At 42.8% G+C, this 27,629-nt stretch overlaps 1 protein-coding gene across 2 annotated transcripts; it reads right to left on the minus strand.

Moving 5' to 3' along the window:
* Nucleotides 1-320: 320 nt before the first annotated feature.
* On the minus strand, nt 321-25,169 carry DSTN (destrin, actin depolymerizing factor). 2 transcript variants are annotated; one of them, XM_027559674.1, is made up of 4 exons: nt 25,060-25,169; nt 5,040-5,347; nt 2,440-2,516; nt 321-617 (listed from the first exon to the last, which is right to left on the minus strand). In XM_027559674.1, exons 1-4 carry the CDS (start codon nt 25,060-25,062, stop codon nt 508-510), a joined length of 498 nt encoding a protein of 165 aa, XP_027415475.1. In that variant the 5' UTR covers nt 25,063-25,169; the 3' UTR covers nt 321-507. The 2 variants fall into 2 exon arrangements, with proteins under 2 accessions (XP_027415475.1, XP_027415476.1); XM_027559675.1 differs by lacking the exon at nt 25,060-25,169 and adding an exon at nt 10,760-10,821.
* Between the last annotated feature and the right edge of the window lie 2,460 nt (nt 25,170-27,629).

A 27,629-nucleotide genomic window follows, 5' to 3' on the forward strand; every position in this document is an offset into this window, starting at 1 on the left:
GTAGAATCACCAAGTTAGGACTTTAGTGCTGTTACATGTTGTGAGGAGAACTACTTTCCATGATTCAGTTTAGCTCAACAGAATAAAGAAATTTGGGCCAAAATTACAACCAGATTATGACCAAATCTCTAAGCAAAAAAGAAAAAAGTAAATACCTGGTGAGGTTAACAAAGATGCAGTAATTCTCTTCATGTGGCCACCTACTGGTTTGTGAACTGCACTATTAAATATTAAAAATTACGAGCTTTAACAAAAATGTTTATAACAAGCCAACTCATCCAAACAGGCATTTGGCCAGTAAGAAGTTAATTTCACACCAATAAAGTTTTAGAGTGTAGATTTATTTAGGGCCATTTGCACATGTTCATAGAATAGTTTACCCCCACAAATGACAAGACAGCTCCCCTTCAGTGAGTCCCTAGCCTAAACATTATCTGCTTTACTTATACATAGCAAGAGGATAACATTAAACACAGAAGCTTTCGATTTGTGGCACCAGATGATGGTCTACACAGGGCATCCTTCAAAAGCTACAATCAGGGATCCACCTAGCTTTTCAGCAATACAAGCCCGATTGAGGTCTTCTGGCCCATTTGCTTGACACTCGTGTTTTATGCCTAGGGAGGAAAGAAAACAATTATGTTTAGTTATGGCGGCGGTTTACCTATTTCTTTAACACAGCAACTGTTTTAAAAGGCCGGTTTAAACAGGGGTGGGACAGCTGTGGCAGAGCAAACCGCGGGCGAGTACACGGTGATGAGTCATCTGAAAGCACGGGCACCGGCGAGAGAGACTCTCGAACTAGTGCTGACAAAGAGGCGCCAGACCTAGCAGCGCACATTCTAGACGCTTCCACTCACATAACAAAATCAGCCAGAATTACTCTGCGCTGTTAGGAGCAGGGGACAGGGAGGGGCAGCAGTGAGGCTGGGATGCTGGTCATCAGATCAGGAGACAACCATGCTTCACGTACGCTTTCCATAGGTAGGCTGTTTTCAACAAAAAAGTTAAAAAGCGGGAGTAGGAATCCTTTTTCCTGGTTTTTGAAACGTACGTTAATACATGAATTTGACACTTTGATTCAGCCAGCTGGATTGAGGAGTAAGAGCACAAAGGGGATCATTCTGCCCAGAAAGCAGCCCTCCGGTGGCTGCACACCCCACGTCCAGGCAGCTCTCTCAGAGACGGCCTAGTGATGGCCTTCTCGGGAGGACAGCGCACGGCACCGGGAGTCCCGTGTACAGCAGAGGCTCTGCAAACAGCTGCTCGCTTCTGAACAGCTGCCTTGTTTTCTGGTTTTCCGTAGTTTTGAGACTGTTTCTTGAGCTGCTTTTAGCACAGAGGGGCAACTTCTAGACCACGCGGGACCACCGGGAGAAAGCCAGAGATGCTTTCGCTGGGGAGAAGGGCAGGACGGGGATGCCTTGCGAGTCACCAGAGCGTGTCCACAGAGCAGCTCCTCTCCGGGACGGCAACACAGAGCCGGGATACATCCCACACCAAACAAGCACGTGCGGAGCCAGGCAGGGATGCAATGAGGCAGCACCAGGTTTCAGGGAAGGAAGTGAGAATTTTGTTTTCCCACGTAAAACAAGCTAAGGCAAATCTGCCCTACTGCAAGAATATAAAACCAGTCACAGTGAAACCAAATGAACATGACCATGGGCCAAGCCCTTGTGACCTTGGCTCTCCCAGCGGTTTGGAGCCAGTCACAGCAGGAAGGCGGGCACCTTCCCACCCTCAGCTGGGAGGACCCAGGCCCACAGAGGTTATGCAGTCTGGGCTGAGCCACACAGCAGTTAGATGACAAGCTCAGCCCTCAGTGGGCTACGGGCACTGGCCCCATGCTCTGTCCATCATACCAGCATCTCCATCTGGTTGGAGACAGAAAGTAGGTCCAGGCCATCTTCTCAGGATCCCCGTGACCCAGCGGCAAGTCACATATAACCGGCCAGCCCTGGCCAGTCTCCTTTGGACACAGTTGAGTCAATAACCTAAAAACCATACCATTCCAAAGAAAAGCCAGCAATAAGAGCATCCCTTCCCATTTATGAACACGTCCTTTTTGCTACTTGGCTACGTTCAGAGGTAATAGCAGATTTATCACTTACTATGACCGATATAAACCAATTTGTCTCCACCTGCCCTGAGAGAAACTTGGCAACGTCTGAAACTAGTTTCAAACCAGACTGAACAAGCCACACACACACACACACACACAATGTTGAGAGGGCAGAGTATCAGGCACAGGCCTCCCGGCCCAAGGACCTGCAGGAGGCAGAGACGTGCTGAGAGCCGGCTCTGCCTCCGGGTGTCCTCAGAACAAGCAGTGCCCTTCGCTCTGTGTGGAGGTTTGCCAAGGAGATGAGGCGCCGCTCTGAAATGAAGCCCCACTCCTTGGCTTGCCACACCCGACCCCTGGCGGAGGCTAGACCTTACCTTGGAACTTCTTTTTGATGGCATCCTTGGAGCTCGCATAGATCATTTTACTCTTCAGAGGAGCTAGTTCTGGTGCCCTGGAGAGGAGAGGGGCCCCAAAAGAAGAAAACCAGTTTAGAGAAAGCACAACTAACATCGCGCTACACAACTGCATCAGATGGGGGAGGGCCCTCAGCCTTCTGGGAGAACTTTTCCAACTGCACGGTTTTCCAGTTCTGCTCCGAGACTGTGCCGGACGCGCATACACAGAGCAACTTGTGTTGACCAAGGAAAAAAGTCAGGGACCAATGATCAGATTCAGTTAATGGAGTGAAAATAAACAACACTGGATAATTCACTGTATTATCAATTGTCTTCTTGAAAATACCTTTTTAATCATTTGTATCAATAAAGGATTGAGTTCAGGCTAATAACCACCATCTTCGTGAGAGGTTTTTTAATAATTTCTGGTGGGAAAAACTTTCAAAATACAGGAAAGTATAGAGAATAATCTGTGAATCAAGTATCTGCCACCCAGAATTAAGAAATGCTCCCAATTTTTGCTTCAGGTTTTTTCGGGAGAAGAATGTGAGTGAAGTCCAAGTCCCCACACTGCCCTCCTGGTCACTGTGCCCAGGTCCACTCCAGCAGCAAACTCTGACCGTGTGCGCCTGTTTTCCATCTCGGTCTAGCGTCACAAAACACAACACAAAGATTTCTTCTTCTAAGCTTAATGGAAGTTCAGCGATAATGATGTCTTGCTAATATTACTATTACGTTACATTCACAGATTTTTCAGTGCCTCCCCCTCTTGAAAAAATACTGCATACGCTTTACCACATTCATTAGCAGCAATACTGAAAAGCAACAGATATATTAACAACCCACAGAAAAATCTCATCTCCTCAAACTGCATATCCACACATGCATTATTTCTCACTGCACCACTGAACCTCAGGCCCGCCTGCGTTCTACACTACATGACACCAAAGGGTAAAAGGAGTGTAGTTAAATACTTTTAAGCACTTAACAACTCCATTTAGTGGCCACATTTCCAGGACATCAACAATCATGAACACCATGGACTTGTGTGTCCCTCACCTAGTCTGATGCCTGCCAACAGCAGGCCAAGTCTATTCTTGGGAACAAGATGCGCATTCCTCCCCATTCTAGGGTCCAAGGAGGGTGGCAAAGCCACAACGTGGACCTCAGATACACGAGCTACAGAATTCAGTGGGTACGTTTCTTATGCAAAATAGGTCAGGGACAAAAAAAGCTTTAGCTGTTCTCATTTTACTCTAACCAGATCTTTAAAATACTTTAAGAGCCATTCCCTGGGCCCTAAACAGAGCCTTTTACAGGAAACTCCTAAAATAAGGTTTTATGTTTTAAAAAGTAACAATGCAAAATAAAACACAGCACTAACACTGGAATTTTCTCTTCTTCATTCATTTCCCAAATGTTCTTTAATGACAATGTATCATTTTATTAGTGGGGAAAAAAAGGGATAAAAAACCAGGATAAAAATAGTGCAAATAAAGGAAATATTCACCAATTTAAAAGCTTAAACTTTTACCTGCCGTATCTGCGGCTCAGAGTAAATTCCAGAGGGGCCAGGGCTCTCCCTGCTTTTTTCACAGCTACTTTCCCAGCCCTAACACAACACCTGGCATGCAGCAGAAATAAAAGTTTAACAGATGCACTTTCATTCCACATGCTCAGTGTTAATACTCAGTACTATCTTTAAGCATGTGTCTGTGGCTACCAGGCCTGCTCCACAGCAAGAGCCCAATATGACCTCACGACTGTAACCCCAAGGCATCTCTGCAACCCCATGGCATCTGTTTCCCCAGGTGCAGCCAAGGGCCGCAGTGGACTAGGGGTGGCCTAGAGTCACATTCCTTGAAACCAGAATGCTCTGATCTCCCAGTCCCCTGGCACACAGCTAAAGAGCTAAACCCCTGCTTGCCTTGCCCAGCTCAGGCCAAAGGATCAACAGGACCCACAGGGCCCACCCTTGCTCCCCAAATCACAAGCCATTACCACCTGCCCCTTTAGAAGCTGGAGAGATTCTCACTATGTGGCAATTCCATATCATGGGATGTACAGTAATATGATTAAGTGAGGATCAGGGTGACTTTCAAGTCAAACTTAATCTCAAGTATGAATTTACTTGAAAAGACCAGAATAATTTAAACAGCCTTTCAAGAAAAAGGCCATGTAAATGGCTCTACAGTTCTTTCCCGCTGTGTAAAGCAGCACTGTTGACAGAGCTTTCTGCAGTGATGGGAATGTTCTGTCTCAGCGCTGCCTAACGAGGCGGCCACTCATCACACGTGACTACTGGGCATCTGAAATGTGGCGACTCAAACTAAAGCCGAACTTCTGATTTTGTCTCATGTCAATAGCCCCAAGAGGCCAGCAGCTACCCTCCTGGAGAGTATGGACGAAGAACAAATCCCAATCAGAGATGACGACCGCACCCGCTTCAAAAGCACAAATCAATTGGGAAGAGGGCTGGCTCTGGGCACAGTGTCTTGAAGACTCTGGAGAGGAGCTAAGCTGACAACAAGAGATTAACTCTGAGTTTATGAAAACTTGATATTTTTAACAATGCTTACCACAGGAAAAACATCAACTCCTCTTTTCTGGATTCCTTTGTTTCAAAGCTTGCATCATACAGAGCATAGCGACAATCTTTTTCAGGAAGCATCCCCACAAAATGCTTGAAAGGATCGGTTATGGTGACACCAACATCTCCCACCAAGATCTCTTTGCCTTCCTCCACGATGATGCACTTTTTGTCTGCACTGAGACAGAAGATGACAGCCTTCTTTCTTTTCTTGATTTCCTCTGGCGTGGAGCACTTCCGAACTTTCATGTCATAAAAAATGCGACATACTTCATCGGCAACTTGCACTCCTGAGGCCTAGAGTGAGAAGAAAAGAACATCTTAAAGGGGTACAACCTTTATCATGCCAAATAAAAAACACTATGACTTCTGGTTATAGACTGGTATGCACTTACATGTCATCTACTAGGAAGACTAGAAAATCTGAGCTGCAAACACTAATCGCAGTCATTAAACTTTAAAAAGATGACACGTACAAAGCCGTTCATCACATTACGTGGGAGTAAGGGAAGATGTGGCCATAGCGGCTCCTCTGACCCCAGAACCTGGAAGACAGAGCTTCCTGGGGTGGTAGGCTAGTTTCTTCTCACAGAGGTTGCTCAGAGCCCAGACTGTGGGGAGTTCCCTCTGCAGTTCAGGTGTTAACACCCCCTCCCAAATTCTTTTCATAACGAGTAACAGATGGTCAGAGTAGCTGGGTTGGGAAAACTCCACTTCTACAGCATACCCTTTGCTAATATTTTAAAGGTTTTTGTTCTATTCACATGTCAAAATTATGATTAATATCCAGTAATGTATCAGTCACATACCTTTAAAATTTCACTTAAAAAATCGCCAACTTTTAAATTAAAATTAGAATAAGTAAGATTGCTAGGAGACTAGACCTTAACTATTTACACCACAAGTAAAGAAATATTTATGTGATGTGATACAAGTATTAGCTAACTAACAGTGATAACTGTATTGCAATACATAAATGTATCAAAAACCAACACCCTGTAAACCCTAAGCTTACATGTTACATGTCAATTTTATCTTAATTAAAAGTAGATATTCACTGTTATAACAAAGAGGATAACTTAATTCGGGATTGTACTGACCAGAAGAAAACACACAACCTTTTATCATATAATATTTGCTATCCCTAAATGAAGAAGTGGTCACACAAGATGTTGGTAACAGAAGATCTAAAACTGGGTTTTGATCTTTTCATCTTAAGGAATGTGCTATTCTCATTAACTTTATTTACAATTTTTTATGCTTCATTAACTACTTTGGTTTGCATGTTAGCTTTTCTAAAACAAGAATTGTAAACTTAATGGAATTTAACTACTGAACAATACCAATTGTTAATGATACCCAAAATTAACATCAAGTTTTTAAGAAGTTAAAATGCATGTGAGATGAAAAAATAACCCGCACACTAGGAAAAAATATTTGCAAACGATACATCCAATAAGAAATTTGTATCTAGAATATAAAAAGAAACCTTATAACCACAGTTTAAAAAAAAAAAAAAAAGACAACCCAATCTAAAAATGGGCAAGCGATCTGAATAGACATTTCTTTAAAGAAAATTTTAAAATGGCCAAGAAGCACTTCGAAAAAATACTCAACATTACTAGTCATTAGGAAAGTGCAATAAAGTCAAAACCATAATGAAAAAATACTGCACACACACTAGGATGGCTGTTAACAAAAAAAGATGACAATGACAAATCTTCGTGAGGCTGTTGATAAAACAGGGCCCTTAAACATTGCTGAAAGAACCTGTCAAACAGCACAGATGCTTCAGGAAACCGTCTTGCAGTTCCTCAAAACATTAAGCATGGAGTTAACACCCAGCAATGCCACTCTTAGTTGTATATACAAAGGAAGTGAATGTCCATACAAAAATCTGTACCTGAAAGTTCATGGCAGCATTATTCCTAACAGCCAAAAAGTAGAAAGAACCCAATGTTTATCAGCTGGTGAACAGATAAACAAAACGCGGCATATCCATACAATGGAATCTCACTCATCATAACAACGAGATGCTGTCACCTGCTACACTTCAAACTGTACCTTGAAAAAGATTATGCTAAGTGAAAGACTGAATTGGGAGGCTGAAGAAGACTCTAATTAGAGTCCCTTGGACACCAAGGAGACCAAACTAATCAGTTCTAAAGGAAATCAACCCTGAATATTCACTGGAAGGACTGATGTTAAAGCTCCAATACTTTAGCCCCCTGACGTGAAGAGCTGAGTCGACTCATTGGAAAAGACCTTGATGCTGGGAAAAATTGAGGGCAGGAGGAGAAGGGGGCGACAGAGGATGAGATGGTTGGATGACATCACTCCATACACATGAGTTTGAGCAAATTCCGGGAGACAGTGAAGGACAGGGAAGCCAGGCATGATAGTCCATGGGGTTGCAAATAATCAGACACGACTGAGCAACTGAACAAATGAAAGACCAGATGTAAGAGGCCACATATCTCACAATTCTATTTTCATAAAATGTTCAGAGCAGGCAAATCCATGGACAGTAGATGAGTGGTTGGAGAGGGAATGGAGAGTGACTACGGAGCCTCTTTCTGTAGAGACAGAATGTTGTGGAATTTGACAGTGGTGATGGGTGCACGACTCTGGAGATAAAACTGAAAATCTGTGAACTGTACTTTAAGGTCTATGAACTGACTCTCAATAAAGCTGTTACTTAAAACTGCATGTAAGAATTCTGGGGGTTAAAATACACAAAGATCCTAGCAGTTACTTAGTATTAAGGTAACTGGGCCATTTAATCATTCATTCATTATAAAAGTCGGACATGGCTGAGCAACTGAACCACAGTCCCACCTAATCTAATCCACATCCAATCACTAAAGTTAACGTGTCAGTTGCTCAGTTGTGTCCCACGCTTTGCGGCCCCATGGATTGTAGCCCACAAAGCTCTTTTGTCCGTGAGATTCTCCCGATAAGAATACTGGAGTAAGTAGCCATTCCCCTCTCCACGGGATCTTCCCAATTTAGGGATTGAACCCAGGTCTCCTGAATCACAGGCAGATTCTTTACTGTGTGAGCCACCTGGGAAGCCATAATTCACCTCAATCTCACCTGATCTAATCCAAATCTAACCATATTCACTTCAGTCCTAACTAATCTGATCCACATAGATACAGAAAATTAAGGCCAGAAAATTACCTCAAAAGTCGCACAATATCACTTTCCCACTTCTAAAAACTACTTTCTTAAACCTTCTGTTACTGCTTTAGGAGAAATATTGTTCCAGTCGTCACAGTCATCTATGTAAAGCAAGTTAATCTTTATTTTGATTTTTTACCCTTCTCTGCCTCATTCACTCTTTATACCTCAGATCAATTCTCTAAAACCAAGTTGAGTTAAAACCACTACTGCATACTTCCATGTGTCTCAAACCCATGACACTCACTACAGTTTCAAGTCTTGTCTGTAAGATTATTTGACTGTCTCCCCAAAGGGGTGGTAAGTGCCTTAACACTCTTAAGTCTGTCTTGTTCACTTTTATATTCCCTTGAAATCAAAGATGAATCAGATTCTCAAGGACATGCACTGATGGAGAAGACGAAGACAGGGGTAAAACACTCATTATTCCTTGATAAACTGCAACAGAAGGGCGTTTATAGCAGGCAAACTGGGGGTGGGGTGGGGACACAGGTAAGTCACGGAGCGTTTCCACTCTCTCGTGAGTCACTCTTTCTGAGGGACTGGAAGGATGAAAAGACAGTTTCTGACTAACAGGACCCAGCGTGCACAACACGAGAAGAGGGGACTGAGATGGGGATGGGCAGGGGGAGGGGGGAGGCACTGGATATTTTCAACATAAAGGTGACCAGAGCTGCGCTTTTGGAAAATAATGAAGAGACGCATAAGACAACCAAGCAGGAAGAGAACTGTGGCAAGACCATCACCTGCAAGGCTGATTCTGTCAGCAAGGCAAGAGCTGATGAAGACCTCATCAGGGAAAGGGGAAGCACGCAGGGAGGAGGGTAGGCGGACGCGCTGAAGGTGACAGTCACCTGTGCACCACACCCTGGCTGGGAAGGGAGGGTCGGAAGGAGTGAGTCAGAATCAGTATTTAGTCAGCAGGAGGCTGACTAACATCACGAAACACTCATCTTCTCTAACCGGACGTTATACAAGCACAATCTCTTTGTGACGAGTTAATGCTGTAACACCAGCTTTTGCTCTTGAAAGTAATTTAAAAAATGTACAAGGCAACATGTTTATTTGATTCAATTGTAATGAATAAAATACGCTTCAATATGTTAGACTTTGGTTTACTTAGCGTATACTTGGAATGTATTTGGTATGGAAGATTAAACAACTGGTCCCTAGACCCCTGATAATGACTCTTATGAAGCTAAACTAAAACAAAAACCGCAAGGGCCGACTGAGAAGGCAAGGGAACCACTACTCCTCCAGCCCAACTGGCTCTGCCCGCGCCCCCCACCCGCACCCGCTACGGCTCGGGGCACCAGCAGGGCTCTTCTTCCGCCTTCCATCAGCAGGCGACAGGGAGCCAACTGCAAAGCTGGGGTAGAGACTGGTGGGATGGAAAAAAGGAAAACTAATCCTTAAGTAACTATAGTTTACTAACTTTTTAGAGGCCAAAAGAAGCTAACTTGAAATTAAAGTATCAGAATTATGACAGCAACAGCTCCACCCAAGCTTCCCCACAACCAGCTGCGTCGCCCCGGGTGTGTCACTTAACATCTCCAAAGTAAACGAGTTCCTCAGCTGACTTATTAGATCAGTATTATCACCTGGGGATCCTGTTAAAATGCAGATTGTGCAGATTCCGATTCAGAGTATCTGGGGCAGACTCTGAGATTCTTACATGGCCAATAAACTCCAGGCGAAGACTGATACACTGCTGCTTTAAGTTTCAAGAAACATGATAAAATCTTAGCACTCATTGCTATTTTACTTCTCTGCCTACAAGTTTAATTTTTATAATGAAGCAGTAGAGATAAGAGTACATTACAAAAATGAATAGGCCCAAAGTCAAAGCATTTTTGGGAACACGGTCTCCTTGTAAAGCCTAAAGGGGTCCCTTCTCCACATGGTGTTTCAAACAGAAGACACAGCAGTAAAGAAGCCAATTATTCTGAAATATGGTCCATCTATCATAAAGATTAAGAATTCCTATGAGTAGTAAGTCCCCTGGATTTGTTACCACAAAAAGACATTACAAGGAATCTTCAAAGCAGGTGTAACCCTGATACACACAACCACTTGTTTACTGTGTTTTTACCTAACAGAAAAGATCCTCTCCCATAAGTATCAGTTTTCAGTATTTTTCTAAAATGTTAATTATTAACATATTAACTGCTAAGCTGTCATAAAAAACATCCAAAGTCTATTTTTTTTTTAAAAGGAAAACCAAGCTCAGTTGGGATTCTAAATTAATTTCTCTGGTGGTCTAGGGGTTAAGACTCCGTGCTTCCACTGCAGGGAGTACCAGTTCGATCCCTGGTTGGGGAACTAAGATTCCACATGCTGTCCAGCAAGGCCAAAAAAAAAAAAGGAAATTTATTTCTAGAGAGTTATTTTTATTCAACTGCAAAGTTTTAACAATAAAGACCTTTAAAGGATACTCTGAAATAGGACCAAAATCTGCTGCAGTTAGGAAAGAAAATCTTGAGAGCAAAAATAGATCTGCTATTACAACAAGAGCCTTGTGATTACCTTAAAAAGATATGTTATCCACGATTTGAGTTTCTCTCTGTTCTGTATCAGTGACCACTGGAGAATTAGCAGTTGCTCTTAGAACTCCACCCCCATGTCAAAATAGTTGCTGTTAAATGATTAACTTCACTGTATTTTATCTCATGTGGCTACCAGTTTTAACTTGTTCTTGAAGCATGGGAGTGCTTAGCCCACCAGGCTCCTCTGTACATGGGGATTCTCCAGGCAAGGATATTGGAGTGGCTTACCATGCCCTCCTCCAGAGTATCTTCCCAACCCAGGGATTGAACCCAGGTCTCCTGCATTGCAGGTGGATTCTTTACTGTCTGAAACGGATCTCAAACCTGAGTCATCTCTAGAAGAGCTTCTGTAAAACACTGATTCAGAGACTAAATGAATACATGGAGGCACTGCCTTTTATACTCAACATACACTCAATGTACACTTGTTTTTAAAAACTTATCTTTACTAACAGAGAGGGAAGGAAAAGCTACAAAGACTGTAAAACACTGGGTATTTTAAAGTTGCAGATGAGTGAACACATTTAAAACATCAATTCTCTCCATTCTAGTGGAAGGGTGGTAAGCTTCGAAAGAAGCTCAAGTTTCTGATTCAATTACTGTAAACAATTGAACCAGCTAAAATGTGATGGTTCACAGCAGCCCATCTTTCCCCAGAATATCACAGTGGTCTATGCCTACACCACCAAACGCAAGGACGACGCCTGACCGGCTCCAAACTTGATGTCAGCTATACCCAACAAAGCCCTCACTGCAGAAAACAGGAATGAAAGCTACTGTCTTACCTCCGAAAATTATTATATTTTAAAAAATTATTTCTCTAAGCTGAGAGAGTCTGAAATATTTGAAAGTAGGATATTGCATAGCAGACAAATACAATTTCAAATTTACAAAAACCTGGCAGAAAAAAAGGCATTAATTACGTCCTTTCTCAACCTGCCAACTCTTAACACCCAGCATAAATGCTAATCAAAGGAACTGGGGAGTTTTAAATGGGTTCATGAATATCCTTTACCTACACTCTCCTTGCACAAGGGCCAGGAGAAACAGAAAATTACTGACTACAAAATATTTAGGCTTCTGCCTACTACACACAGTGCCTCGGAGCAATAATGTTGAGATAACAAATGAGAGTGACAACTATGTCAGGGACATTTTTACATGTAAGGTTTAAAAGCCTCACAGATTCTGGGTCAAGAAGGGTGCTGAACACGTACATCTGTCTCCCTACCAAAATGCCACTGAATGTTCAAATAAATACGAATGAAAGTCTGAGAAGGATTTAGGTGCCCAGGTCTCCTCCTGAATGCCACTCTGCCGCCACCCCACATCCCAGGAATTCTGGCGAGGGTCAACAGAAGAGTCTTTCTGGCTCAGTTAACACGCCGAAAACAGGAAAATAGGTGGCCATGTGTAGGTGTCACTCTACCACCAGGCCCTGAAGCCTGACCAGGCATCTCTGACTCTGCAGTCCACTGTTCCAGAGAGCCGTGCTGAGCCATAGTACCTTCTGTGATGACACAGACGTTCTCCGTCTGCACTGTTCAACGCAGCAGCCACTACCACACGGGTGACTGAGCACGTGAACTACGGCTGATGCAACTGAGGACTTTAAGTAGCTTAATATAAAACATACAAAAAATTTACTCAATACATACTAAAACAGTACATTTTGGGTAAACAAATTTATATAGCTTATTATGTCATTTTCTGTCTTGGAAAAACTATTTAGCTTTATGGATGCCTCGTATCATCAGGAACCTCAGTTACTGTAGTAGGCAGTAAAATAATGCCTCCAAGGGTCAGGATTTCAACTTGAGTTTAACAATTATAGCCAACTACTGCTGGAGGTGAGGAGGCAATCTTGGGGGTCAATTCAGATAATAGACTCTCTGAGAGGGGTGTATTCCATGTGTTAATTTGGAAAAAGTCAAAACAACCAGATAATTTAAAACTTATAAACCTGACCTACATCAGTAAACCACAATTCACAAGGATGAAAACTTGGACCTGTGGGGTGAGCTAACAGTTTCTGTACTACAGTCTGTCCCTGCCCAGTAAGTATAGATCAGACCATCGACACACAGCATCCTCTATCCCTTGGTAAGTCCAAACTGTCCAGAGCTGCTGAGGATGGTTTTATATATTGTGCCTTGCTCATGGGGGCCTGACCAAGGGCGCAAGAAGGAGCTAGTTAAGTGCCTGTCCCACTAGCCAAGATAGGTAGGTGCCCATAGGCCCTCGATGTGGGACAGCCTGTCTCCCAAGGCCACACCACCCCGAGGGATGGCCACTCTTTCATTTAAACAGTCACTACAAAGACTATCAGTGATCCAGAAAACATTCCAAGTTAACTCCCTGCCCTAACTCACTGGTTCATTCCCCCAAACCAGGGCGACCGAACAGCGTTAAATTGATAGCCAATTACCACTTGTACAAGTCCTTCTTCACCTCACAGCGAAACAAACCATGTCCTTGAGACAGTCTATGCAGATCAAACAGCAACTCTACCAGCTATATGGTAAAATTCAGAGGTGCACAAAAATGATTTTATGGATACACTTTACTTAGTTGGGCGGGGGGTGGGGGTGGTGCGGGGAACCTCTACTTCAAAAACCTAAATTCTCTGAACCACCAGCCATAACCTCACCAGAAAAACAAATCTTACAGAAAAATTATTTCAACACCAAAGTAGACTAGACATAATAAAAGCCCAGTTGCTAAAAAATAATCAATCTCTCTTGCTCGGATTGCCTGCACTCATACAGACAATCTGACTAGGGTTAACAGGTTCCTCACCCAAGCTGGGAAGCAGGGAGTCAGAGAGGGTGGGGAGGAACAATAACAAACCGGACAGAGAAATAAAACCTAACAACAACAATAAAATACATAAAATTAACAAAAAATTTAAAAACAACAATAAAAAAAAAGTAACAATAAACCTGACAGAGAAAATAAAAGTCCCCATTCCCCTCCTACCCACTCCCAAAATGTAGACAGAAGAGCGGGAGGGGGAACACCAAGCAGCAGCGAGCACAATGGCAAGCAGTCCTAGGTCTTTCCTGTTCTCTTTCAAGCGTCTCATTTCCTTCAGGATAAACCCATGCCACGCAAGTCCTTTATGCCGTAACCTTCCAGTCTCCTTTCCCACTTCTCCCCGACACCTACCACGTAACTGCAGTCAGGCACAACTGTGACTCCCTGAATGCACCACACACATGAGTGGTGCTTTACTTTCCTCCTCTCCTCTGGCAAAGCCACGCACGAGTGGTGCTTTACTTTCCTCCTCTCCTCTGGCAAAGCCTCTAGGGCTCAGCTCAGGCATCTCCTCTGGGAAGTCAAGGCTTACCTGGTCCCTCAACCACCATCTGAACCCGAGTGACTCAAGGCTTCCATCTGCCAAGACAGAGGATAATCATTCCTAGCACAGCATCACCAAGGACGTGATCAACTTTCTCTAGACTGCACTCCTTAAGGGGAAGAACTAACTATTCTACCTAAGAAATATCATCTACTTGATTAGGTTCTGAAAAATGATTCTTCCATTTTTATGAAATGCCCTTCAACATGTTTTTCCCCATCCTTTACAGTACAATTCTTACACCAATGAAAAGATTGTATCTCAAAACTTTAGGGTCTCCTGAAGGGGAAAAAAAAGAGCAAAAAACTTGTAAGCAGAACTTCAGGGGTTCAGAGGTTGAGACTCTTCACTCCCAAAGTAGGGAGTCTGGGTTCCATGCCTGGTCAGGAAACTAGAGCCTACATGCCACAACTTGGACCCAGCGCAGCCAAATAAATAATTTTTGTTTTAAATTTCCTTTAAAAAAAGGAATTTCCTTTCTAAATTTCCTTTTCCCTGGTGGCTCAGATGGTAAAGAGTCTGCCCACAGTGTGGGAGACCAGGGTTCAATCCCTGGGTCGGGAAGATCTCCTGGAGAAGGAAATGGCAACCCACTCCAGTACTCTTGTCTGGAAAATCCCATGGCTGGAGGAGCCTGGCGGGCTACAGTCCCTGGGGTCGCAAAGAGTCAAAGACGACTGAGCGACTTCACTTTCACTTTAAAAACACTTCTAGCAATTTCCATTGATCTCCCTTGGACTGTTTTTTCCCCTGATGAGACATGCTATTCTTGTCTTTTTCTTAAAGACACAAAACTTCAGTCCTCTGAATGCTTTTTGCAAAAATTTATGTTTGGTTTTTAGGTTCCTCATAACTGATTGACAAAAAAAAAAAACTTTTAAAGAAGGAAAAATTTCACATAGCTTGATTTTATAAGTGACAACTCACCGCATATCACATCAAGGATCCATGAAAGTACTTGTGAAGATGGTGAAACTGAAAGATATTTTTTGCGCTATAACTGATAAACTGTTAATTTCAGGTGTACAGTACAATGTAATGATTCAGTATTTGTATACACTGTGAAACAGTCCCCATAAGTCTGGTGAACTTCCATCAACATAAACTTACAATCTTCTTTCTTGTGATAAGAACTTTTAAGGATTTGTTCTTTTAGCAACTTTCAAATATTCAGTAAGTACTATTTCTTATAGTCGCCAAGCTGTTCATGACATCCCGGGGACACTGGAGGTTTGTGTCTTTAGATCCCCTTCACCCATTTCGCTCACCATCCTCTTTGGCAACCATCAGTTTGTTCTCTTATCTGTGAGTGTGGGTTTTTTCTTTAGACTCCTTATATAATTGAGATCATACAGTATCTGTCTTTCTCTGTTTTACCTACTTCACTTAGCTTGTTGCCTTCAAGCTCCATCCATATTGTTGCAAGTGGTAAAACATCTTTTTTATGGCTAAGTAATATTACATTTATGTATTTATAAGTGCACATATATATGCCACATTTTCTTTATCCACTCATCCATCAATGAACACAGGCAGCTTCTATGTCTTGTCTACTGTAAAAAACGCTGCAATGAACAAGGGCTTGCATACATCTTTTATTCCTTTGGATAAATACCCAGAAGTGGATCATATGGTAGTTCTTTTTGAACTTTTGGAGGATCTCCATACTGATTTCCATAATGAAAAAAAGAAAAGAAAGAAAGAAACTGAAGTCACTCAGTCGTGTCCAACTCTTTGCGACCCCATGGACTATAACCTTCCAGGCTCCTCCGTCCACGGGATTCTCCAGGCAAGAATACTGGAGTGGCTTGCCATCTCCTTATTGAGGGGATCTTCCTGACCTACAGACCTAACCCACATGGCAGGCAGACACCTTACCGTCTGAGCTACCAGGGAAGCCCAATTTCCATAATGACTGCACCAATTTACATTCCCATAAACAGTGCACAAGGGTTCCCTTTTCTTCACATCCTCACCCACATCTGTTATTAACATTTCTTTCTTATAACTGATATTCTAATGTATATATAGTCAATTAATTTACCTCAAAAGAACCAAGATTATACAGTTGACCCTTGAATACCTTGGGAGTTAGAGGGCCCGACCCTCAGTGCAGCTGAAAAGAAGCATATAATTTTGCAGTCAGCCCTCTGAATCCGTGGTTTCACATTGGTGGATGCAACCAACCACACATTGTGTAGTACCGCAGCACAGATCTATTGAAAAAAATCCGTGGCTAAGTGGACCCAAACTGGTGCTATTCAAGGGTCACCTGTACAATGGGAAAGGACAGTGCTTTAACAAACAGTGCTGGGAAAAGTAGACAGTCATGTGCAAAAGAATCTTACAACATAAGGAAAATGACTCAAAAAATGGATTAAAGACTTGAATGTAAGATCTGAAATGGTGACTCTCCTAAAAGAAAACACAGATGGCGAACTCTTTGACAGGTCTTGGTGATGATTATTTGGATCTGACTACAAGAACAAAAGCAACAAAAGCAACAAATAAGTGGAACTATATCAATGAAGAGACTTCTGCACAACAAAGGAAACCATCCAACTGAACTCGTGGGAGAAAATATTTGCAAATCATGTACCTGATAAGGGGTTAGTATCTAAAATATGTAAAGAACTCACTCATACAATTCAGGAACAAAAAATTCAATTAAAAAATGGGCAGAAGCTCTGAATACATGTTTTTTTCAAAGACATACAAATGGCCAAGAGGCACATGAACAGGTGTTCAACATCAAGGAAACAAAATCACAATGACACACCACTTAACTCTGGTATCTTTATCAATGTCCTCTGCCTAACACATACACACAATCCCCCTCTACCCAGAACTGTATCCTAAGTGCTGAGGTCAGTTCTTGGCATATAATTTCTTAAGTATTTACTGAATAAACTGTTGATGTTGTAAACATTGGGGCTTCGCTGGTGGCTCAGATGGTAGAGTCTGCCTGCTATGCAGGACACCTCGGTTCGATCCCTATGTTGCAAAGATCTCCTGGAGAAGGAAATGGCAACCCACTCCAGTATTTTTGCCTGGAGAATCCCATGGACAGAGGAGCCTGGTGGGCTACAGTCCATGGAGCTGCAAAGAGCTGGATATGACTGCGCAACTAACACTTCCACTTCCATTGTAAACCTTGAGGGCCAAGAAGAACTGTGTTTCAATCTCCATTAATTACTTCAGGAAAAATATGAGTGGAAGACAAGATTTTTTATATTTAGAATCAAAGTCATCTGAAAAGTCAAATTAAAAAGTTGATCATAAAAAAATGATCATGTATAATGATTCCAAGCAAAATAACATGAATTTAAAGAATATAATAAACAATTAAAAAGACATGTTTTAATGCACTCACCCACTGTTTGCATTTTATCTACAATTAAACTTAAGTATGCACTAGTGTAATCGGAATATAAAGAAATGAGACTATTCATGTAATTTGGATCAAAGGTGGTTTAATATTACTATTTTAGCCAATGCTGCGGAGAAGGCAATGGCACCCCATTCCAGTACTCTTGCCTGGAAAATCCATGGATGGAGGAGCCCGGTAGGCTGCAGTCCATGGGGTCGCTAAGAGTCGGACACAACTGAAGCAACTTAGCAGCAGCAGCCAATGCTGATAAGCAGCACTTAACCATGTGCCAGGTATGCTTTAGTTTATTACATACACACCTCACCCAGAATGCTGGGATGGCAGGTACTATTACCATCCCCATCTGGAAGCATGATGAGCTGGAGACACCGCACAGTCAGTCATGTGTCTAAGGTCATATAGTTAATAAGTGGCAAGAGTCAAAACACCTAGACAGCCAGACCCGGTGTAGTCTCACAGCTATGATACAATACCCCTTCCCTGGGCTGCTGTAAGGATGAGTGAGATACAGTAACACAATGCCCGACACACAGTAAATACTTATAAGTTATCTGAGACAGCATTACTTCTTGTTCTTTGTTAAGCTTTCAAGTGCTCTTCTATGGTTCAGGATACCTCGGTGAGCATCAAATATCATTGTTTCATTTTTAAGAGAAGGGAACTGGCACTGCTGATGGGGCTTCTGTATGCCAGAATTGTATCAAAGCTGCCACTCTGGACAATACTTGCCTTATCTATCTCAAAGGATTTTCACTGTAAGACTCAAATTACATTATAACACTATACAAAGAGAAGATACTTAAAACTCAATTTTCATTGTATTTTTTTAAAAAAAGGTAAGGAAGAATAATAAGCATAAAAATCAAAGCAATCCATCTCTATGGGAACCTGCCCCATCATAACGAAGAATGTCCTCTCATTCACTTTCATTCAACAACATCTGTTGCGGGCCTACTAGCAGAGACTTCATGCTATTGAAACACACAAATCCTGTCTTACGGAGCTCAACGGTCCAGTTCCACAAAACATCTTAACAAGTCCCATAAAACAGTGCAATCAGTAACAGTGCTATCTCAGCAGTCATATGCAAACATGCAGAGAATTAACAAAAGTGCTGGTATCCACATTAACTTCCCCTTACAAAGTCTGACACTGGTCCATCAAGGTAGCCACTAGCCACTACATGTGGTTTATTGAGTCCATTAAACATGGCCAGTGTGGCAAGGAACTGCATTTCTAACCATATTTCACTTTAATTAACTTAGGGACTTCCCTGGTGGCTCAGACGGTAAGAAGTCTGTCTGCAATGAAGGAGACGTGGGTTTGATACCTGGGTCAGGAAGATCCCCTGGAGAAAGAAATGGCAACCTACTCCAGTATTCTTGCCTGGAAAATCTCATGGACAGAGGAGCATGCCAGGCTTATAGTCCATGGGGTTGCAAAGAGTCAGACACAAATAAGCGACTTCACTTTTACTTTCTTTAATTAACTTAAAATTTAAAATCAATTATCCATTCCATTACTGGAAAACCAAATAAGCTTGGAGCAACTTAGGTATGTGAATCTACTTTTTCAACTGTAAAGTTTATATCTAAATATATACCAAATGTGTCCAGTGAAAACTGAGGGTCTGAATTGAGATGTGTTGAGTATAAAAATATATACTGGATTTCAAACAATTTGTATGAGAAAAGAATGTAAAATGTCTCATTTTTGCATTGATTAAATGTTGACATATTTCAGATATATTTCATCTTTTTATTTTTCTAATGGGGCTACTGTAAAATTTAAACACGTAAGTAATTCACATTTTATTTCTATTCAACAACACTGGTCTAAAGATGACTTAAAACATTCTCAACACAGAAATTTGAGAATTCCTCAGAGCTTCGACAACTGACTTATAAGATTGCTCCCTAGCAACCTAGAGAAGTTTTACCCATATTTGCCCATGCTTTACTTTCAGCTCTATTACTACCAAAAAAAAAAAAACTATGAGCAAAAATGGGCTACATGAAACAATTAAAAAATAAACACTAATTACATTTACAAGTTGGCAATCTCCTGAAAACAGATCAAGATAGGAATATGGGTAGAAAATTCATCTTTCTTTTCTGTGATAAGACAAAGAGTAGCAACAACCTATAAAGTAACGCAAAAATGTTGAAAGGAGTAAACAGTCTTTCCTTAACATGATCCAAAAGCACAAACAAAGATAAATTAGTTTTAAATTAGGTTTCCTGCTATAGTATGCACTGAAGTTTCCATCTTTCAAGCACTCATCCTAAACCTTGTTGTAACAGTGTAAGATAAGAGTTCTTTGATGGTCCCTTGTCAGGTCAAAAATAAGTAAAGCCAAAGTCTCGTTATTTCACACTACAAATTAAAATATGAATTTTAAGAATTTTGATTGCATTTTTACTGAAATCGGGTATTTTTTAAAGATCTACCAAAAAATAGATTCTTCAATTTTAACACAGCAGACACATCATGAAATAGGGTAAACAGCACATAAGCATTACAATGTCAGCTACTAGAAGGCAATCTTAAAAGAGTTAAAGATCACTCAACTCTATGCAGTCCTTGTACAGAAGAGTCCATGATGAATTAAGCAACAAGTTTGTCAAAGCATTACTGAGATGGACCAATCTGACGTCTCTCTTCTATGCTTCTCCCGATGTAAAATTTCAAGCAAAATGAATAGGGGACAGCTTTTAGAAGAACAATTCCAAGTGAAACTCACTTGTAACATTGAGGCAAGGAGGCAGGGACAGAAGAAAAAGGAATTAAAACATTTCTGAGTGCGATGTATAATACAAATCTTTGGGTATATCTCTCATGGACAACCTGGAGAGGAATATTATGCTATGTGGGTAGGAAGCTCAAGATGCTGAAATGACAAGCATTATTTAGGTATGCAAATACCAAAGAGTCCAACAGAGACTAGACCTGGCTATTCAGACTAGAGCCTTCAGATCAGATCAGATCAGTCACTCTGCAGATAAAAACAATGTACATTTTAAAAAAACAGTTTTTAAAGAGTTTCAATTTTTTTTTTAAATTTCAAATTGAGTTCAGCTCAATTATTACTGAAAGAAAATAGCTACATTGTCATAAAAACACAAATGTTTAGTCTTCCTATATACTAAAAACATCATTTTGACTTAAACCAGTTCTATTTGTGAAAAACGATAATGGTTATTTTTGCTTATTTTTAATAAACTTTTTTTTTTAGAGACGTTTTAGGTTCACAGCAAAATTGAGCAGAAAGTACAGATTTTCCATCTATCCCCGTGTTTGTTTTCTTTTTTCTTTTTAAAATATCTTGGCTAAATATACTGCCTAGGAAAAAAGAAAGAAAAGGATACGGATAAAGCAGAGGATGTTAATCTCCACACCCAAACATAGAACTCTCTTCTGGATCACTCTACCACTACCAGAGCCTCACAAGGGCAGCTGGCTAGAATTAAGAGTATTGAGCTTAAAGAAAAGCAGGTGCCAGAGATGAGGGACATCAGTCTTCATTACGCAGGTCTGGTTCTGAAATGTCTCATTAATATTCTTTTAAGGCTGGATTTTATGGATCCACAAATGAGCTGAGATGAAGACATGAGGAGTATTTAAACAATGTCAGGCTCACTGAGAATGTATGCGTGTAAAAAATGAAAATATACTCAGCTATTGCTAATGAGAGAAACACAAATTAAAAGAATGAGAACCCACTTCACACCTACTGGATTGGTTTTCAAGGTCACATAATGCCAAGTAATGAAAAGACATAGAGTAACTGGCTGATGGGATGCAAACTAGAACTAAACCTCACAAAGCTCTTTTTCTCAAAGTTGCAAAAGGATGCATGAAGCATGGTAACATTTATATAAAAACTAACAATACATCAAGGAAACATAATACAGATACACACATGTACAGCTCAAAGTGTGGAACATCAATGAGAATCAAATGAATCAGCTGCAGGTGACCATGTTGAACTGTACCTGAGCCCTGTGCTCCTGGAAAGCAGAGATGATTAAGAAATCCACTCCCATCATTTTGTGTTCAGGGTAACAAAATGACCCTGCCCTTCTCAGTTTATCAGCCCCAGGTTTCTTTTTTGCAGATGTTCCTCATTTTAATTAATGTTCTCTCAATCCCAACAGCCTGCAAAAATAATCTCCTTAATTGGCCAGTAAGTGTATTACTTCTTTGACAAGGAGATGTTACCTCTAGGGAGGGAAGGAAATGGGATGAAGATGCATAATTTATCTAACATAAAAACCTGAAATATGGCAAAAAGTTAATCTTCTTTTGTACATAGGAAACTGTTAATTCTGTGTACCTTCCTGCTTAAAATGTTTCAAAATCAGTTTTTAAATTATTTTAAAACCAGATATGGAGCAGAAAAGGCCCCAAGTCAATTAATCCTTTACAGACTGTTTTCAAATATGTTAAACAGGCATAGGAATAATACATGACCAGCCTTTTCTACTGGATGGCTGTAAGTAAAAACGTTTTTGCTAATCATCAGGTGGCAGGATACACTTATAATTCATTCTGAGCCAACAGCTCAGTCTGTTAGAGCCGAGTTCTGATCAGGGTGAGGTTAAGGAAGAATTAATGCCTTTGAACTGTGGTTTTGGAGAAGACTCTTGAGAGTCCCTTGGACTGTAAGGAGATCCAACCAGTCCATCCTAAAGGAAATCAGTCCCGAATATTCATTGGAACAGGACTAATGTTGAAGCTGAAACTCCAATACGTTGGCCACCTGACGGAAGAACTGACTGACTCATTTGAAAAGACCCTGATGCTGGGAAAGATTGAAGGCAGGAGGAGAAGGGGATGGCAGAGGATGAGATGGTTGAATGGCATCACCGACTCGATGGACATGAGTTTGAGTGAACTCTAGGAGGTGGTGGTGATGGGCAGGGAGGCCTGTTGTGCTGCAGTTCATGGGGTCGCAAAGAGTCAGACACAACTGAGCGACTGAAGGGTGAGATTATCATGCAGACCTTTACTATTTCGGGGGCAAGACTACACTGACTGGCCAGAGAGCCACACAGCTATGCTGCAAATGCATTTACATTATCACAAGAGTAGCTAGGCCAGTCTCCTGTGATGTGTCAATCCATACCCAACAGGAAGAACTACTCAGCAGATAACCCTAGGAATTTGATGATAGGCTGGTAAATAATCTTCGTATGAGGAAGCTGGCACACCCAGTACACATGCACACCAAAGTTTTGTTTGGAGTGTGTATATGGTTCCTGTGAAGGGCAGGCTTATGGGGTGTTTTTTGTTTTTTTCTTTTTTTTGGCACTGTAAAGTGAGACTATGCAAACATGAAATCTCATTTTAAAGTGCCCAGGGTGATTTTGGGGGTTGGTTTCAAGTTACTTTATTCCCAAGTGCTTCTAGAAGTTAGTGAGTACCAGGAAGTGATTTTGTTAATGTAGAACAAACTCATCAGCAGTTAATACTTAATCCTAAAAAAAAAGCTAAGAAACTTGGAAGCAAGCATCTAACCAACAGATCTAAATAGTTTCAAACACAGACATAAAGTGCTACAGTCTGGAATAACTTTCAATCTTTTCAATCTTCACTATATTCTTTAACAGCTGGATTGAAGGGAGGATGCTCTTGTGCTCATAAGCCTAAATCGAACAGTAACTTTTAAAAATAGTCATCTACACAAATAAACCTATCTACAGAAGAGTCTCAGACACAGAGAACAAATTCAATTCATGGTTGTGAAGGGGGAGGAGGTTAGGGGAGGGATGGAGTGGGAGTTTGGGGCTAGCAGATGGAAACTACTATACAGAGAATGGATAACTAGGTCCTACTGTACAGCAAAATAAATCATATTCAAATATCCTGTGACAAACCACAATGGAAAAGAATACTTAAAAAGAGAATGTATACATGTGTATGTATGTGTGTGTATATATATATATATATGTACAACTGAAGCACTTTTCTGGGCAGCAGAAATTAACACATTGTAAATCAACTACACAATTAAAAAAATAGAAATAGTCATCTGCATTCTGAACTCACATTGAAAGCATCCAAACAAGAGTAGTTCATAAATTCTTCCTAAGTTTGAAACGTATTCAGACTCCACCCATCTTGATTTTTATTTCTCCTCCTCGAGCCATAAATAAAACCGACCATTTTATTTGAATGTACAGAAATGAAGTTAAGCTTTAAAATTCAAGCATTTAACTAAAGTAAAAAGGTTTGATTCTTTTTTCAAACAGAAAATGAAGCTACATCATATCAGAAAGCACTAAAGCAGGCTCCAATCTGATTCAAAGCACTTTCACTGGAGTGGATGGCCTTAAATTGATGAAAACTCAAAGCCGTTGGATGAAGTCTTTTAGTGTAGAGTAATATATAAAGTAGTATAATCTTAAAGCAGTTAAAAAGTTGTAAGATGCTGATCCTCTCTGTAGCTCACAGAATTAAACCAAAGAAGAATCAAAAATCGAACAGCAAATTCCTACTCCGTATTCTCAGTCATTAAGAAACTACTGGTTAATCTTTTTTCTTCCACTAATGAGCCACTCGGCATAACTATGAAAGAATACCTTAAGAAAATCCAAACTGTTACTCAGTGAAAACATTTTGTATGCAGATGAACTGGTACTAGCTGCTTTCAGGCAGACAGATGCAATAACAGTGTAATATTTCTAACAAAGTCTGGTAAGCCTTCGCCTGCAAATCATTGACCAAAAATGGTAACAGTGTGCGCGGACTAAAGAAAATGACTAAACGTTCTACTTGGTTGTCCAGTTAATACCACGGTTCTACAGCAAACTAGAATGCTACTTTGGAGGGAAAAATAGGTACATTAAACAAAAGGTCCAACATCTAGAATATGCAGAACATCTGTTTACTTTTAAGCAACTCGGATAACTTGATAGACTTGACAAAGCTTTTTCATTTATTTTTATTAGCATCCCAGCGTCAGGGCCACCCCGCTGTACGCCAAGGGCTGGCAGAACCAACCTGCCTGCAGGTAAAAGAAAATCTGTGACCACACGGGGAAGCCAGACAGGCCACCGCCCGGCCGGACCGGAGGGACGCGGACCGAACCGTCGGGGGCAGCAGTCAAGTGCCACAGGCCAGGTTCAGAATCACCAGGGTCAGGCCAGGTGGTCATCCCGCGCCCCCCCTCCCCCGCCCCAGGTGGCTCAATCAAGGCCTCATTCCTTTCTCTAGATGCACAGACCTACCGGGCCGAAACCACCCGAGTCGCTGACCGCCCGCGCCCGGCCTCGGCCAAACCAGCGCCGACGAAGCCTCCACTGGAGGGAGGGCAGGTGGGCCCTGGCGGCGAAGCCGGGGCGCCGGGCGATCGGCCCCGGCTGGGCTGCCGAGGCCGCGCGGGAGGCCTCGCGGCGGCGGCGACAGCGAGAATGTGGAGGCCGGCGAGTCGCCCCGGCGCGCGGCCCGGCGGGTCGCGGAAGCCGGGGTCCCTTCTTCCCTCCCCTGCCGCCCCGACCTCGAGGCGCCCCAGAATCCCGCTCACCATGTTCGCCGCGGCGGTCGCAGAGCGCGGAGAGGGAGCCGGCCGGCGCCGAGTCTACGGAGCGTCCTCTTCACCGCAGCCCGGGCGAGCCTCCCGGGGGTGGGCGGGCACCGCGGGCCCCGACGCGGCTGCGCACGTCACGCGCTGCCCACCGTTGCTAGGCAACCGGCCGGCCTGGCAACGCCCCGTCCCCGCGGACCCGCCCCACTCCCCCATCTCCATCCCTCAGCCTCCTCTGACTCCGGGCAGGCGGGGTCCTCCTCAGCTTCCGGATACCGGGGGGTGGACCCAGTACCCCTCATCAATTAGGGGCGCTGACGAGGTCCTCCCCAAGCTCGGACGAGGAGGCGGAGCTTGAGCAGGGGGCGGGGCACGTGGGGCCCCGCCCACTGCGTTGCCGTTGTCCTTACATGGAAGTAGCCACCTGGCCAGGTGTGCGCCGCGGCGAGGGGCGGGACCGAGGGGGGGGGGTGCCGAGGAGGGCCGAGGGGCGGGGCCTGAGGGCCGAGGAAGGCAGAGGGGCGGGGCCCGCGGCTGTGGAGACCGCAGGGAGGGTCCGCTGGAGCCCGGCGCCGGCCTCATGGGGGGCGCGTCCCGCATTTTTTTACCTACTTTGGTGCGATTCCCGCCAGCCTCCAATGATTGGCCCAGCCCCGGCACGTCAGGCCCTCGGGCGAGGGGTAAAGTCTGCGCATTTTTCCTCCTTCCCAAGGCGACTGTGGCAGCCCTGAGTTCTCTGAGTCACCGCTAATTTCAGGTCTGGAAAAAAAAAAAAAACAAGGAGCGATTTATTTATCTTCGAGAACAGCGCGGGGAAGGAAGGCCTTGCAGCCCGCAGGGTGCGGCTGGAAACGGCCTGCTCGCCTAGGGAGGGTGGCGCCGGCCCCGCTGCCCGGCTTTGGGGGTTTTTTAATTTGGGATTCCGTTTGTTTCATGGGCAGTTGCATCAGAAACACACTTTTCAGAGGGCCAGAAGGAATCCCAGCGTTTTTTTCAGAGGGCGTTTCAATGGAGGATAAAGGGAACAGAGAATTTACAACCTGCATGATGACGTTTTACTTAATTTAGGCTCCCCAGAGCATAACGCACCTATCCTATGTGCTTTGTGCTCAGTCGCCACCGACTGTTTGCGACCCCATGGGCTGTAGCCCAATAGCTTCTTCTATCCATGGGATTTTCCAGGCAAAAATACTGGAAGGGGTAGCCATTGCCATCTCCAGGGGATCCTCCTGACCCAGGGATTGAACCCAGGTCTCCTGCGTTGCAGGCGTATTCTTCACCATCTAAGCCACCAGGGAAGCTATGTGCTTTGCTATGCTTAGTCGCTCAGCCATGCCATTACCAACCCAGGGATCAAACCCGCACGTCTTGCATTGGCAGGCAGATTCTTTATTATTGAGCCACAAGAGAAGCCCCAGCAGGCCTCTACCAGAACTATTTTAATTCTCCCAATGTTAGGTTTTTGGACGAGATAATCAATACGCTTTTTGTTTTTCCTGGGCACTATATAAGGTCTAGATAATATGTAGCTTTTTATTCTGCCCATTTGGCATAGAAACCCATTTCTCATTACTGTTCTGTTTTTTTGTTTGGTTTTGTTTTTAAGGAAAAGTTTTTAAAAGTGGCAATTTTTAAGCCTTAGCAGCTACTGCAGAATTTTTGGCAGGTTAGAGCAGTGGGTTTCAACGTGAAAGAGAACTTAAAATCAGATTTGTGTGCCCTATCCCAGAGTTTCTTGATAGTATATCTCAGGTGAGACCCAGGAATTTCTAAGGATTCTTGGGTGATGCTGATGTGGCTGTTGGGTATTAGCACTTTGAGAGGAAAGAACCCACCTGTATCCACCTGAAACTGGAACCTGTGTCTGGAACCCTGTTGGCCTGGGACTTGGAGTCACCCTCCACCTCTGAGTCCTCGAAGACTTCCTTTCTAGTCCCAAACTGAATCGTGTTCATTTAAGGACACAAGTCAGGCCTGCTCCGGCCTCTCTTATGTCTTTTGTCCTCCACGCTGCCACCAGAGTTCCGTCCAGAAATAAGAATTTGATCCTGTTTCTTTAATGCTTAAAATTTTCTGTGACTTCCTCCAGAAATCTCAGCAGGTCAGTCCGGCCCTCCTGCCTCTGGCCTCAGCCTACCTTTTCTGTCCTGTCTTCCACATTTTGCAAATTTCCCAATTTCCTTCCCAACTAAACTTCTCATTCCAGAACTCTTCTTACTCTGTCATGATCACAGGCCTGCCAGTCTCATCCTGGAATGTTTCCAGGAGTCTGGAGATCTCTGACCACTTTCCAAGGGATCAAAAGTGGGTCCTTAGTAAGTGATACAAATGAACTTACTTACAAAACAGAAAGAGACTCGCAGACTTAGAAAATGAACTTATGGTTGCCAGGGGGAAGGGATAGTTAGGGACTTTGGGAAGGTCATGTACATACGGCTATATTTAAAATGGATAACCAGCAAAGACCTACTGTATAGCACAGGGAACTCTGCTCAGTGTGATGATGTGCCTGTGTGGATGCGGGGGCGGGGGGTTTGGGGGAGAAAGGATAAACGTATACCTATGGCGGA

The sequence above is a fragment of the Bos indicus x Bos taurus genome, chromosome 13, assembly GCF_003369695.1.
Source record: "Bos indicus x Bos taurus breed Angus x Brahman F1 hybrid chromosome 13, Bos_hybrid_MaternalHap_v2.0, whole genome shotgun sequence".
In the NCBI taxonomy this organism is placed as follows: domain Eukaryota; kingdom Metazoa; phylum Chordata; class Mammalia; order Artiodactyla; family Bovidae; genus Bos; species Bos indicus x Bos taurus.